Below are 16745 nucleotides of genomic sequence, written 5' to 3' on the forward strand. Positions count from 1 at the left end.
ACATGGTTCGCTTAGAGGAGGTCATAGGTAAGGCTCTTCCTAGTTGTGGTTTGAAGGCTATGCCACATATTGATTCTCGACTTAAGACACTTGGAGCCAAGTTTAGGGCTATGTCTCAAATGTTAAATACAAGTGGATTCGTTTGGGATGATGAAAAAAAAAATGGTTTCTGTGGACCGGGCTGTTTATGACGAGTTTTGCAAGGTATGATAACCTTTGTAAGGTCATTTTAATTATGTTTGAGATAGTTTGATGATGTTGTATATTTGATCATTTTGAGCATTTTTTTGTTTTTTAGAATCATCCGAATTGCAAAAACTTGTATGGAGTTTCATTTCCGCACTTTCATGAACTCATGAATGTTTATGGCAAGGATTATGCTACTGGAAAACCAGCTGAAGATTATGTTGAAGCAATCAAGAATTTGCAAAATGTTGCCCCTCCACAAGTTACACTTGATTCAAGTGATGATGAGGGAGTTGCTGCTAGTGGTAATGCCACTCAAACTGTTACTTCTCCTCCTGGAAAAAGATGAAGACTGAAAAAACTTCTAAAAGAAGTAAGAGAGGAAACGGTGGTGATGGAAGTTCTAATGAATTGGCTAGCTTACAAGCATTCATGAAAGACATGAATGTTCATCTTTCCACTATGGCAAATGTGATGGCACGCACTGATGATCGTGAGCAAAAAATAGTTGAAAAGACTGAGCAAGTGCTAGAGGAACTACTCTCTTTCAATTTAGAAGGTGTAACTCCTAACCAAATTTTTGAAGTGGCTAACATTCTAACCGCACAACCAAACAAGCCCATGATATTTTCAAAGTGTCCCGACGCTTTGAAAAGTGCTTATGTTAAGAGTCTTCTTGGAGGAATTGGAAATGGTAATACTTAGATCTTATGTTGTGGTTTCATGAATGATTTTGAATTAGATGTTGTTCACAAACTACTACTTTTGGCATGAAATTTATCTAGAAAAGACTATTGGCAAAGACTAGGGTCTTACTAGAACACTTTTGGTATGAATTTTGATCTAGAAACAAGTGATTATTTGTAATCAATGGAGCTAGAAAGATATTATTTAGAGTTATGTTTTTTTTTCTTCATATTACAGGAAAAGATGATACAGGTTAATGATATTTTTTTAAAAAATAAGTTTTTCAAGTTTATCACATAATAACTAGTTATTTTTGGAAAAAAATACAAAAGAATTTAAAAACTCATAATTTGATTCCTTAACTTGAACCAAACAGTCACAAAGGGAATCAATGAGCAGTTCATTCCGTTTCCTTAACACAGCCAAACGACTAGGCTAAATTAGGGGAATCCATTCCTTTCTCCTTCATTCCCTTTCCTCATTCCATTCCGATTCCCTTGTGCGAACGAAACGGCCCCTTAGAGTTTAGAGTTTAGACCACCATATTCAAACATGGCCTACTTTAAAATTTATTTCCTTAGCTAAGCAAACAGTGGCAAAAAAAATAAAAGCTAGTCAAGGTAGTTATGACTTACTATTCAAAATAAAGCTAGTACTAGTATAAATACATGTACTTCTAAGCAATATCATGAAAAACAAATATCCGCATATTTTTAAGGACAGTGGATGTAATACCTAAAACTTTTTACCAAAATTTATTTATATTTTGAAGTATTTAAAAATCTTTATTTAAATCAAATTTTAAATACAATACCTTTAAAATTGGTAAAAAAAAAAAAACAAAATTTAAACCTTTTACTGTAAATTTTCGAATTTTAAAAAATAAAAAAAAATGAACAATTGAAAATTTGATTTATTTAACTGGTAAAATCCATCTTTTTTAGTTTCAAATTCAAATTGATTCTCTTTTAAATTTATAAACCTGGTGTATTTCGTATATATAAATATAAAACTCATTGTCTACCATCAATCATCATATTCTCTACCTTTTCAGCCTAGGAAAAATAATGTATTTTCAATCTTTATTTTTCTCATCATTTACTTCAAAATGGGCCAATTTGTTACATCTATTTTTGAAATTCAAAAATCTACATCTATTGATGTAGATGTTGTAGAAACATTAAACTTTAAGTTCATCTACACTTTTCAAGAGATGAGGATGTCATAGGAATTCTACTTCGAATTAAATCTACATTGTTTACGGGGTGAAGATGTAGTAGAAAGTGATTATTAGAAATGATAAATTTGGGGATGAATTGATACGCTTAAAAGGGTAATTTTTTAATATCCATTGGTTTAGAATGTTGTTAAGGTATTATGTGCACATGCTTATATGAATTATGATTTATTTTTATAATTGTATTTCATTGTCAAAAATAATAATAGTACTATTAGCACTTTATTTTAAATATAATTTAAAATTTTTATGACTCATATAATGTTAGTATGGTTAGTGCATTTATTGGGTTGAGAATTGTTCTTGAATTAAAAGAAAACCGAGAAATACTATATCATGAGTAGGGCTGTTCAGCAGGCCGAGCCCCCGTTTTCAACCCTTATCTAGCCCTTTTTAAAAGGGTTATGTACGGGCTAAGCTAAAAATGGGTTGGGCTGAAAACGGGCTTTATTATAAATACAATAGAGCGAATTGTAAGATCTTAAAACGGGCTGAAAACGGACCTTTGTAAATTAAAAAACGGCTTTAATAGGTATTTTTATTTTTTGGAGCCTAACAAACTGACATTTTCTCCCCCTAATATTAAACTTTTTTTCACCAAACACATTCATACCCTCCAAAACTCGTGGATCCCCATTGGAACTTTCCTCACTAATTATAATCACATTCACCAACAACTGCTCCCATTAATAAATAACATAACCGATCAAAATCCTCTTCATAATCATCAACAACCACCTTACTCATCAACACTAGAAGTCAGTATTCTCCTACAACACCAACTCAGAACTTTCTGGAATAACCAGAATCTATAAAGCAAACAAACCATTGATTTCTAAAATCATAGCTTACCATTAGCAAGGATCAAAAAGATCATGAAATCTAATTTAAGTCTTTTTAAAACGGGTCTGGCCGGGCAGGACATTGAAAGCTCGGTCCATACTTAGCCCGTATTATACAATTAAGGACCGTATTTGGTCTGCCCGTTTTTGTTTAAGCTCGACTCGGTCCGTATCCGGCCCGTTGAACACCCTTAATCATGAGATTAGATTGAATTGGTATAATCGTATGGTAATATGAGAATTGGTCGACAAATACGACAAATATGGTGAGCTTTTATTGACGCTAATAATCGAATTCAAATTAATTTAAGTAAATATTATGTGTCATTGTGTGTTATATGATCACCAAAATAAATGAAGAAATGACGAACAGGGTGTCTTATTTAGTTAATTCTGTGCACGAACAATTACCACTCTATGTTGCTCTAAGTAGTGGTCCAAATTGGAAAATTATATAATTAGTTTACTATAGTCTCTTTTGACTTGCGCTCCAAGTAGGAAGAAGTGTGCACATTAATAGACTTTTCCTGCTATTTACTATGGTTCAATTTTTCGAGATGACGATCTCAAATATAAAAGTAGGATGTAAAGTGAGAATTACACTGCCTAGTGGCAATCTCTTTTCTCTCTCTAAATATAGTGAATTTAAGTTGCAAGTGTTAATTGTTATTGGGATTTGACTGATACGTGATATATGGATAAGAATTGGGAGTTACTTGACTATGTTTCTTTTTTTAAATCTTCATACTTCTTTTAAATTATTTTACAAGATAGACTTAAAATTAATCAGTTTATCTAGTTTAAGAATCATTTCTCTTGTGTTTCTTTCTTATTTATTTTGCAGATGGGTAACACGTCTTGGGAAGAGTGAAGTTAAAAAGGATTATATCATTCTAATTTGAAGGTTTACAGAAACCTTGATAAAACCACAGCTTTCAGAACTAATTTCAGCTTTCAAATTCTATGGCCCTCCAATTTAATTCTTCATCCTAGAATTTACTTGGAATACTGATCTTTTCCTCAAGGACAGACCAAACCAGATCCACTCTTAATAAAATGTAAGCATGATCATCCAAGAGACAATTACAACTTATAGCAACAAATGGTTTCATATTCCATCCAGATAGGCCACACAAAGAATAAGCAAGCTGACAGCAGTAAAGAGTAAAAAAAAAGGCGTAATTCTAACCTGCAACTTTTTCCCAATTGCAATAAAAGGCTGCACATCTCCTCGGGTACCAACAATCAGCATAACAATCTGAAGTGGCGGAATGTACTGAAGGTCTGCAGTATCAAGCGATTCTTCATCACCATATTCAGGATAATAATCAGGTGCTCCCCCACCAAAGTCATGAGGCTCAACATCTCCAGGAACTTCAAACTCCACAGTCCCATCATCTTTTACTGTAGCAATCCTGTTCAACAATTGAAGCTGCAGACCTTTCAAGGGTTACAATACAAGCACCAAAATCAACACTGATTGACAAATTTAAAGTAATCTCCTGACCCTAGCAAAGAATGCCTTACTGAAACAAACAATTACACAGGTGAACAAGCACAAATAATGAGATACCTAGCATAAAGTGAAAAACTCAGAGTAAACCGACATGGAATGCATCAAAACAAACAAACTCCACCTTTAATTTGAAGAAAGTTACTTTTTTTAATCGTTTAATTATATTGTTCTTTCCTCTCTCCATCCTATCAATCCTTTTCCCGTTTATGTTATCACGCTTTCCCCTACTACTTTTTCTATCCACTATTTTTATTCTGTTTGTCAAAAAGAAAAAAGAAGAATTCCAACCATCAAGCAACAAATTTTAAGAAAACTCTCACATCTTTCCGAAACCCCAAGTCAAAATATACTAGGTACACTACAAGCAAACCTTAATCAATGGTTCAATACTACACCTATGCTTTGTTCAGATTAACGCAATTCGAGGGGAATGGGTGATGAATATTCCTCCATTGGATAGCAAATGGTGAAGGGAGAGAAATGGAGAGATGGCATCCTTCACATTTTTTCGTAAACAAATCTTTCCTACATTGGGAAGACTTGGAAGGAAAACCATCTCTTTTTCCTCCCTTTCCCTCCCATCCCTTCTTCTTCCCTCCCTTCCTCTTTCCCTTCCCCTTCCATCTCTTCCTCTTCCCTTCCTTTCCTTCGTCTTTCTTTATCCAAAAACGCATCTTTAGAATTTGACTCGCCTGTTCCTTTCCAATGCATTGGCTAATAACAAGTGATATAAAGGCAAAAAAAACCAAAAGGATACCAAACAAGTTAGAAAGTGTACTTTTTGTTGGATGGGTATATTGTTATCAAAAATCTGTGCTGCTTCTGAAGCAAGTAGATTTTTAGGTTGCTGTCGCTCAGTTTTTGATCTTTCAAGCTTATTAGGACTTGAATCAGGCTCTAGAGTACAAGAATTTGTCCTCCCTGCAGGTACAGTGTTCACTCTAGAAAAGCTTCTGTGAGCTGGCCACACCAATAAAAATACAACTATCAGACAGTAAATCAGAAATTCAGAAACTCTCCTAGTAGAAAGCTTTCAGATAACAACAGAAAGCAACAAAATGCTACACCAAGAAGTCTTTCAGATACGAATTCTGTCCTTTTATATTTACCCTTTCCAATCATAGTGCAAAATCTCGGACGTGGTTGCAGTTGTGATAATGGCCGCAAAACCATATTCATGATCAATTCAAGATAGTTTTCCATTACTGTGGCCAATATCACGGTTGCAGTAACCTATATAAATTTTAGAATATGGTCATGATGCGTTGATGTGGCCAATATTAACGATTATTATTCAATCCATTCCACGAAAGTGGCTTTTCTTAGATAGTAAAGTCTAGGATCAAGAATGTAACTAGGTCAAGCCACAAGGGCAGAGCCTTAGGTCTTAAGCAAGCTCACCTCAAGCTAGGTGTGAAAGTTAGATGCAAGAAGCCTAAGACTAAAATTACCGTAAAAAATATCAGTTGACCTATTCCCTTTGTAAAACTATCCACTTCATGTTATACATCCAGTACACCCAATCACCCACCATACCTAACACAATAAGACATAAGTATAAAAGGTAAAAATAGACATTACAATGTATTTTTCTTACATAATACCATTTCTCAAAGTGGCATGTGTAAATTTGTAATTAGTGAAAATCAATGAACAAGAATAGTAAGTCATTTAGAAAGTGTGCTATAGCTTACATTGTTGGAGTTGGCAACAACTCTAAAGTATAATGTAAAAACAAGGTCACACTGTATTGCATTGACCCAAATGTAAACACGATTGGCAAAACTATGTGGAAGACATGTTTGGAAAATTCATTATGCTTACCCTCAAATTCGGAAATTTCTGCATGGTAAACTTTTTTTTTTTTAATGGAGTGTATTAACTTCAGCAAGCTAATGGATTAGTAAAGTGAAGAGTAAAGGAGTATGATTTAGTAGAGTGGAGAGTAAGGGCGTTTAGCGGAGTGAAGAGTGAGAAATGGTGCACAATAAACTAAGTGTGCACTAAAGTTCTCCAACGTACTTGTGGGGGTAGATGTTAAGTTAGTTGTCGCTTTAGCCGAACAATAATAATTGTTACTTGTTAGATATTTCACTATCTAATTAGTTGAGTAAAATTATTATTGTTCGCTAAAAGTATCTATTATGGTATCTGTTGAAATATAATATCGTAAGAAAAATGCCGAGAAAATCTTAAAATGTTACTTTGATTTGAAACGCTAAAAGTGACATACTGAACAGGTATTTCAATCACTAAACGCTACCTAAATCGATATTTTACCAAACAATGAAATTTTTCCAAAGTAGTGTTGTAGCCTCCTTAAAACACCAACAGATACACAAAATGTACATCAAACGATCCCCATGTCTATATTAGACTTTTCCATAGAAGAGGTCAAGCTGAAGCAACACACTTACTCGATGCTTCTCATAATCCCACAAATGTGCACCATTGTATGTCTTGACCATCGTGAAAATGACCATTGAGAGTGAAAGAGAACTTTCATCAGTTACCAATTTTTTCAAGATATATGAGTAAACTTGATTGTTTTTTGTGCTCTAGAGTCTTGAGTCTTGAGTTTTTGACTTGGTATCAAAATGTTTTTAGATAGAAAAATAGAAAAATCACGCCAAACTGAAATACAGTATATCATGAGATCTGAACATCTTTGAATATACTCCATCCTACCACTATTATTGTATCATTGCGGGTTTAAGAGTATACAATGATCATTCTTAGTTGTAATTTATTTTTAATTTATAAGCTAAATATAGTCAAGCAAAATGTTTATATGTAAATTATATTAATATTAATTTTTTATCATTTTTAATTTAAGTATATATAATTAGAGATAAGTATTTAATTAATACAATGGCATGCGTGCAATTTCAAGAGGAAGAAATGGTTGGAATAGGACTTAGGAGGGAGCGAGGGAGTATCTATGATTCATTACCCCTGAATTATTTAAGTTTTCGCACTAATAAAAGTTTAGGATTATTTATTAGATCTAAAAAACCCTGAAGAAACAACATCCAAAGGTTCGCGATATCAAGTCCTTAACGTAACTTAACCCCATATTGATGCTTAAACGTTAAAAACAATTGATTGACCGAAAAACAACCAACGTGAACAACACGGGAACTTTGAACTACAAGCCGTCAAGTAAAACAAAAAATAAAATCATCAAAGTCATAATTAGCATTGATTTCCTAAATTATCGTAGTTCAAAGTTCTAAAATCAATAGTATATCAATTAAAAATCGAAAAAAAAAGTCAAATAAAATTAGAAGCATAATTATTACCAGAAGAACTGCCATTGTTGCTACTGTTACTTCCAGAATGATCCAAACCACTTCCGGTAACAATTTGAAGGGGAACTCCATTTTCACTTTCTTCCATTGATGTAATCTATATCTTATACAGCGATTCTGCCGCCAAATTGTCTCCTGAACCGCTTGAACAGCAAAAAATCTCAGTTCCGATCCCTTTATAGTAATCTCGGGAAAATTTTAAGCTTGTTTGAGATTGTTAAGCTGCAAATGCCATTGTTGGCTGTTGCTCTGGGAAAAATCAGGAAGAAAGAGAGTGTTGAGAAATGTGGAGAGAGACAAGGACCACGTTCCGAAATCCGAAAGATGAAGGGATTTACGCTGTAAAAGAGGGGAATCTTGGATGGGTAAATTGGGAAATCAGAAGGAAGTTGCTAAATTTCGCCACTCCTTTTCATTTTATCGCCATCCCTTCAAAATTATATATTTACCCCTGTAGTTTAAAAAATTACAAAATTGTCACTGGACTTAAAAGTTAATTAATAAATGTAAATCACGCTTAATAACACTATTAAGAATTTAATGCGTAAGATTTGTCTATATATATCGAATTCTGAGATGCGTATGAAGTACGAATTCAAACACGGTACTATCTCTCTAAAAACTGGTACTATCTCTCTAAAAAGTGTTAAAAAAGTGGTAACCCGTAATTGGTTAAATATGGCTAACGAAAGCGACTATGAGTCGGATGGGGTACGTAAAGTTATCGTTGGAAATTTTTTAAAAAAAAAAAGTCGCACAAAAGTTGGCGACTGAACCATGGTTCAAGTGCACAAAATTGGGCGACTGAACCATGGCTAAGTCGCACAAATCTAGGTGACTGATCCTAGGTCCAGTCGCCCAAATTTGTGCGACTGAACCTTGGTGTAGTCGCCTCATTCTGGGCGACTGTGAATTTTTATTTTTTTTAATTTCCGTATTAATTTTTTTTAATTATTATTATTATTATTGTTAGTACTATTATTATTATTATTATTATTATTATTATTATTATTATTGTTGTTGCTGTCCTTATTATAATTTTTATTGTTGATAATTTTAAATTTTTTAAATTTTTTTATTTACGTAATGTTTTTATTATTATTAAAATTGTTATTTGTTCTTGTCATTATTAATTTGACTTATTGTTATTTATTTTTTTATTTATTTATTTATTTATTTATTATTATTATTATTATTATTATTATTGTTGTTGTTGTTGTTGTCATTATTATTATTATTATTATTATTATTATTATTATTATTATTATTATTATTATTGTTGTAGTCATTAATGTACTTAATTTATATTATTTATATTTCAAATTTGCAGGAGTTTGAAAACTTTGGAGACAACGTAGACTATCCGGTAGCTTTGTTACGGATAGGGAATTTATCTCCTTAGATGAGTTACATAGTTGGGCCGATGCGATAGCAATAACAATCGGTTTTCAATTTACACGTGCTTCTTATAAAAAGAAAGAAGGACGTTCTAGAGTTAGTGTCTATTTAAGATGTCACCGCTATGGTAATATTAGGGGTGATGTACATAATCTAGATAATACTGCCCGACTTGGTTCTAAAAGTAGAAGTTGCAGGTGTAAATTTATGATTGTAGGAAGTAGTCGTAAACCACCAGAAAGACCTTGGACGGTAAGGGTGTGTCCTGGTGAAAAAGGAAAACATAACCACCCGTTCTTGGTGTACAGAGATGGTCATGTAAGGGCAAATAGGATTAATGTACATATTCGGGAGCACATACGACAGCTTAGTGCAATCGGAATGCAACCGGCCTTTATTATGAATTCTATTAGAGATAATTTTTTTGGTTTTTATGCTAGTATGAATCAGATATATAATATTAGGCAATCAATAAGGAGAGAAGAGATGGAGGGTAGGACTCCCCTTCAACACTGTCTTCATATGGCCACAGAACTTAATTATGTGGTCTGGACAGACTTGGATAACGAAGGGCAAATGAGCAGACTATTAATTGCAAATCCTACCTCTATCCAAATGATACGTACGTGGCCGTATGTTGTGCTGATAGATACAACGTACAAAACGAACAAACAAAAGTGGCCACTATATGAAGTGATCGGAATGACGCCAACCAATCACAATTTCTTGGTTGCGTTTTGTTTGATGCGAGATGAGGCGGCTGTGTCGTATTCGTGGGTGCTGCAGGGATTGAGAGATATTTTCGGCACTGCTCAGACTCCTAGCATCATTGTAACCGATCGAGACGAAGGTTTATCTGCAGCTATTCGTGACGTCTTCCCAGGTAAAAAGGCTTTGTTGATCATTATTGTGGTTATATCTAATGATAATGTCTTAATTACGTTCAATGTTTTGTTTAATGTAGATGTGGCAGCTGATTATCGACAAAACTACGTCCTGCGCGCTCAGATGCGGCAGAAGAACTCGGGCCGCCACGGGCAAATCTGCCGTCGGGGCCGCGAACAACAGCCCAATCCAATGGGCGAGACTCAAGAGCTTGGAACTGAACATCATCAGCATCATTATCATCATCACTATAAACCCCCCAACTACTCTGGAGGCTGTCAGCCTGGTCATCAAAATAAGTACGCACTTGGTTCAACGTACTCGACCTTTGGGCCTCACTGTGTCTGGCAGCCTCTTCATGCCTAGCCCTCCTAGCAGAACCCGTGACCCCCCTCTCATGCGGGTCCCCTCTGAGTAAAGTAGGTCTTGAACTATTACCTCTCAACAATTGTCTAAAAAAACCCTTTCCTTTTCCTTGATTACCAGCCATTTTCTACAATTTTTTACAGTTTCATTCAAACATAAATAATAATTTAACAACAAAAAATTTAACATACAAATTTACACTAATAATTTATAAAACAAAACATGAACATATATTTAATAATAAAAAAAATAACAATCACAATAATAATAATAAAATTAATTATAATAACATTAACATATATTTAATAATAAAAAAATAACAATCACAATAATAATAATAAAATTAATAATAATAACATTAACAACAATAATAACATACTTCAAAATTTAAATTAATTATTCATAGATATACGGAAAAAAAAAATTGAAGAGGAGTCGCCCAGATCTGGGCGGCTAGACCCCGGTTCAGTCGCCTAATTTTAGGCGACTGAACCAGGGTCCAGCCGCCCAGATCTGGGCGACTCCTCTTCAATTTTTTTTTTTTTTTCAATATCATAATTTCAAAACAATATATAAAACTTACTAAAAAATAAATAAATACACATTACAACATACAAATTTACACTAATAATTTATAAAACAAAACATGAACATATATTTAATAATAAAAAAATTAACAATCACAATAATAATAATAAAATTAATTATAATAACATTAACATATATTTAATAATAAAAAAAATAACAATCACAATAATAATAATAAAATTAATAATAATAACATTAACAACAATAATAACATACTTCAAAATTTAAATTAATTATTGCTAAATATACGGAAAAAAAATGAAGAGGAGTCGCCCAAAATTAGGCGGCTGGACCCCGGTTCAGTCGCCTAATTTTAGGCGACTGAACCGGGGTCTAGCCGCCCAGATCTGGGCGACTTCTCTTCATTTTTTTTTTCAATATCATAATTTCAAAACAATATATAACATTAACATATATTTAATAATAAAAAAAATAACAATCACAATAATAATAATAAAATTAATAATAATAACATTAACAGCAATAATAACATACTTCAAAATTTAAATTAATTATTCCTAAATATACGGAAAAAAAAAATTGAAGAGCAGTCGCCCAGATCTGAGCGACTCCTCTTCAATTTTTTTTTTCTCTTTTGCAACTAATTAAATTAAAAATAACTTACCTCGATTAATAATTTGCGGATTGTACTTAATTTTTGCTCCGAAATTTAGCTTTTGTAAGTTGGTTTTTAGTTGTAGTGAGAATAATTTCAGTTGGAGTGTGGTATATATAGAAAATTTTACCTTTAGTGGCAATATTGTTATTTTTTGAAAATCTAAGGGCAAAATGGTAATTTACTCAGGAGGTGGCGATAAGATGAAAAGGGTGGCGGAATATAAGAATTGGGATCAGAAAATGGGTTCGAGTATCATTCTGTTTTTTTTTTTTTTTTTTTTTGAAATGTGAGTTTGAGTATCATTAGTTTTTTTTTTTGGGAAACAAAAAATTAGAGATAAGCATATAAAATTATTGGAAAATTCATTGCGGTGATATGACTTTTTGTCTTTTCTATATTGTGGATAAATGTTTTTTTTTTCACATGGTGACTCTAGACTTAACTACTCTACTTGATGGACAAAATGTAAGGTTTTGTTAAATTTACATTATTATTACTTGCTATAATGATTTTTCAGATGATCAGCCTTATGGGATATGTTTTTCCATATTCGATGTGAGTATTTTATCTTAAAAAACTTAACTTTTTATCTACCACATTGAAAAGTTAGAAGTTGAAATTTTATAGGAGATTTAACGCATCACAGAGTTTGGATATGTGTGAGGTTGTTGCTACTTGCTACCAATTTCGGTTTTAAGATTGTTGGCAAACTTAGTTGCTCTAGTGTTTACTTGGAAGGTGGCTCTATAAGTGTCATACCTACAATTTTGGTGAGACGACAAGGACGTTCCCTTTTGCACTTTGTTTGTGGATAATGTTGTTCATCTTATCTCTCCTTTTTCTGATTTTTGGTGTAGTCCGATTTGTAGTCTGGGTAATATCATAGGCTCATAGCTCATCATTTGGCTAGGGGGAAAGTTAGTATAAGCGATGAGAATATTTGTAAAGCCCCCATCTCCAAAGTAATTTTATCATTGGTGAACCTTGATAGATACAAACTCTAGGTTCCTTTTAAAGAAAAAGTTAAAAGGTGGGGTTACCATGTAAATTAAAAAATACGGATAATTCATGATATACCACTGAGTTTCTCCGAAATTCACCATATACCACACAAAATGTTTTAATTAACCATATACCATTGTGTTTTCGTCCGTTAGCACAGAATACCATTAATGACAACTACCGTCAGTGTGCCGTTTGTGGTAAATTACCAGTATGCCCTTACGCATTCAACTGGCGCCATTGTTAGGGTTGACTTCTTCAAACACAACGTAGTCCTTCAAAAAATTGACCCCCCATCTTTCTTCTTCTCCATTCAAGAAACTCTCTATTCGTCTTCATTGATCTGGAACCCTTAAAATCCATCAAAAATTTGCAAAGTGTCGATTTGTATGAAGTGAATTGCAGGTTTGTGAGGCAGTGTGGTGGTCGTGACTGAATTTCGCACAAAGTTCGCTAATTTGCTGGATTAAGCATACGTAAGGTATTACTATCCTTATCCATTTGCATTTCGAGTTCTGATTTTGTATTATTTTTTTTTTTGCAAAATTGAGTTAGGCTTAGGGTTAAGTGTGATGTGTTGCATGCGAATTTGAATTATGCTTAAGTGATGTGTTTTTGTTTTGTATCCAATTTATAGTTTGGATTGTGATGTAATGTGTTGTTGGTAAATGTTGTTGTTAGGATGAGTACAATGTGGTTGTTAGTTCGTGCTCCAAGGGGTACTTTTGATGTAAGGGTAAATGACACTGATAAGACCAATTTCATGGAGTTGATTGAGTATATGTGTAACACCCCTGAATTTCAGACCCTTCAGGGGTGTCACTTGTGGAAATAAATAATTATTTAAATAGGAAAAAGAAAGATGACGTTTGAAAACTTCCAAACAAAGTCCTACAGAAATTTCGGCAGCATCTGCCTTGAAATTTGACGCACCGAAGATTTAGACAAACGATAAATCATCATAATGAAGAGGCATCAATGGCCTCGTAATAGAATCACGGCGGAAAGGTCATCGCCAAAACCTCTGTCGACATGCTAAGCATGGATCGTGGTTCCCATGTAAACGCTTGGGTTTTCCAAGCAAAAAGATAATCCACTGTACAAGCCATTCAAGATACTATAACAAAATATAAAACGATATAAGTCTTTGCAGCGGAACGAATTACATCAAAAGGAGGACTCATGCCTCAACCAAAACATATACACTTTCAATTCGAAATCACATGTAGCGTGAAAAATGGTTCGAACAGGGCACGCGTCAAGGTTCTCACTCGATTTCCCCCCCCCCCCCCATATGCAATGCAAGGAAACTCCAAAACCTGCAAGACCTATCTACGACGTCCCTGCTGCTCAACGTAAAGTCGTAGACCAAACGTGTCATAGCAGGGCCATCAGAGACAAGCCGTCAACAAGGAAACAAGCAGTACACGTCAGTATCTAGCAACAAGTTATCTATGCAACCAACAATCAATTCAACAAGATGAGAGAAGATAGACACTCCAATGTATAAAAATCTACTCCAACCATTCCTCACTTCTGTGCACTTCTCAATGCCTTCACCATTTTCTATTCCTTCCTTAATTCCACGTATCATCTTTTGTGACTAGAGGCCACCATATTGGGGTTTGCAAGACCCACATGGCAACACCTCAGCCAAGGGCGGTGACGGCCATGCCGGCGCCCAATGGCAAAGTATGATCATACCCCCGTACAGCGACCATATATAGATGATCCATGCCTCCGGGAACTAAACCAACTGGGGTACCAATCCAGTGGAGTCACAGTAACATCCAACTTAATATCTCATCAATAAGGGACTCATTCCCATTCCATCTCATATAATCCAACATTCTACTCTCGCGATATCAGAACTCAATCTCTACTATCTTTACAACTGATTTTCACTTGTAACACAAACTTAACCGTATTTAAATAGCAAATCATATTCAACCTAGTTCGTATAATATTATCACGCAAGGAAAATAGATTGAAGATGCATGCAAGAATCAGTTACTGCGTGTACTTACCTGCACTGCAAGATGACAAGCCACAAAAATCACCCAACTAAGGGTCTACTTTCCTCTTATGAATTGGGAACCTATACAAATTAGGAATAGAACTTATAAGTTCTCTTAACTACTTTGTTATACCAGCTAGAAACCAAGTAAGTACGATCATCCATTCACGACCAGTTTTCAATTACTTCTAGCACGTACGCATCTCATTCAACTTCAAGCATAATCGTCAATTCAACAATAACACAAGTTTTTTTTTCATCGGCAAAGAATAAAAGTATCATGTCGACTGTTTCATTACGCCAACTAACTTTGAGTTATAACGGTTCACATCATCTTAATATAAGGCGACGATTCACACTTAATGTTGATGTAGTGCTAATATGATGACAACGACGAGTCTTAAAGTTATCACATCACAGCATCATTCATTATATTCTCTAAGGTTAGAAAGAACTAAAATCAAGCATCATAACAAGTAGCTTTAATAATTCTCAACAGTTGACACTATGCTCATAGCCTTACTAATATCATTTAATTATACTTTGATAATCTAACGAGGGCACTTGTAATCAACATTAAAAATTTCTTTTACTTCAACAAGGCCAAATAAGACTACCATGCCTAACAAAACTCCCACACCCAACACAAATAAGGTTACTCATGTACTAAGACACCATCAAAATAGCACACTACCATTATTTTCATTCATACTTCGAACTCTAAGTCAAAAATATTTTCAATTCATCAAACATATTCTTACCCACAAAAAGATTCTATGAAAATAATACAAAGCTCAACACTATTTATTCATATTTCTAAAACCTAACTCATGAATGCATTCATATCACCAATCTAATTATTACTCACAGCAAGATTTAATAACCATCATACAAAGTTTAACACTTTTCATCCATATTTCAAAAACCCAATTCATATACATTCAAGTCATCAATCAACTTCTTACCCACAACAAGATTCAATGAAAAAAAATCATACAAATTTAACACTAAATTCATAAACTTAGTAAAATTCTGATTACATACTAGCAAAATTACTTAGAGTGAACTTGAGAGGGCTTACAATGGGGTAATTAAAAAAAGAGTGAAGACTAGATGGTGTGAAGGGCTCCACGTGGCCGGACCGTGGCTGTTGTGGCGGCAGCCCTTTTCGGCAGAAGGGGAGAAGAAAAAACGCAGCCTTGCTGCTGCTTGCGAGGAGGAGAACACGCGAGACTGCTGCTTGTGGAGGGAGGCGAACGCGAGGCTGCTGCTTGTGGAGGGAGGCGAAGGCAGCGCAGAGGAGAAGGGAGAAGGAAAATGGGCAGCTGCTGAACCGTGAGTGAGGGAAAGAAATTAAGAGAGAGAAGTGAGGGAGTGACGGCTAAGCTTGAGTAATTAGGGTTTCCACGGTTTTTATACTCGTTATTTCTATTATCATTATTATTATTATTATGTTTATTTTTCATCTCGATTTATTTATTTATTTATTTATTTTTTTTTTTACGAGGCACAACTAAGAGACTCACCTTCGTAAGCTCACACATTTTAATAAAATAATCATTTTGATTCGAACCTCTTTATTTAAGAAATCGAAACTATATTTCTAATATATATATAAGTCGACATTGAAATTCTTATATGAAAAGAAATTTATTAAAACTAGTTTGAAAATAAATATATAATAATTGTAAAATCTTTAAAACTATTAAAATATTAAATAATTACGTCATTAAAATCTCGGGGTGTTACAATATGTTTGAGGATTTAGTGAAACAGAACGTATATCTCCCTAAATACTTCTCCCTGTTTGTGAGTAATCTAGAACAAATCGTAAGTTAGAGTTAGTTGATGATGGGGTAATGTTAAAAATGTGGGATTGGAATGAAGGAAAAAGTGAAATTGAAGTGTTTATAGAAAAGAAAAAAACACCATCTCTTGTATTTCAGTCCGCATAAGCTAGTTGGGCAAAAACTTTGAAGAACAGGGCTGAAAATATTAGGCTAATGGAGGAAGAGAATAGAAGGATGGCAGAGAAAGCGGAAGCTGAGGAGCAGCTTTTGGCCCAGTAGGCATATACTGTGGCTGTAGAGG

General features: G+C 34.0%; 1 protein-coding gene and 1 long non-coding RNA gene across 7 annotated transcripts in view; both read right to left on the reverse strand.

The window, feature by feature from the left end:
• Positions 1-8138, reverse strand: part of LOC130813136 (sterol 3-beta-glucosyltransferase UGT80A2) — a 32545-nt gene extending 24407 nt beyond the window's left edge. Inside the window, exons 1-3 of one of the 6 annotated variants that reach the window (XM_057678876.1) lie at positions 7771-8138; positions 5247-5428; positions 4142-4384 (exon numbers count right to left, since the gene is read on the reverse strand). In XM_057678876.1, the coding sequence (XP_057534859.1) occupies positions 4142-4384; positions 5247-5428; positions 7771-7867 (522 nt within the window). In that variant the 5' untranslated portion in view covers positions 7868-8138. Of the gene's footprint in view, positions 1-4141; positions 4393-5246; positions 5429-7770 lie in introns of those variants that run through there. The other 5 variants (XM_057678877.1, XM_057678880.1, XM_057678878.1 and 2 more) reach the window with 5 other exon arrangements.
• Positions 8139-13924: 5786 nt separating this feature from the next.
• Positions 13925-16076, reverse strand: LOC130813137 (uncharacterized). Its single transcript, XR_009042171.1, has 3 exons — positions 15736-16076; positions 14665-14735; positions 13925-13983 (listed from the first exon to the last, which is right to left on the reverse strand). It is a non-coding gene; the product is annotated as an uncharacterized LOC130813137 (long non-coding RNA).
• Positions 16077-16745: the final 669 nt, after the last annotated feature.

This window comes from Amaranthus tricolor, chromosome 5 (genome assembly GCF_026212465.1).
Source record: "Amaranthus tricolor cultivar Red isolate AtriRed21 chromosome 5, ASM2621246v1, whole genome shotgun sequence".
NCBI classification, from domain to species: Eukaryota; Viridiplantae; Streptophyta; class Magnoliopsida; order Caryophyllales; family Amaranthaceae; genus Amaranthus; species Amaranthus tricolor.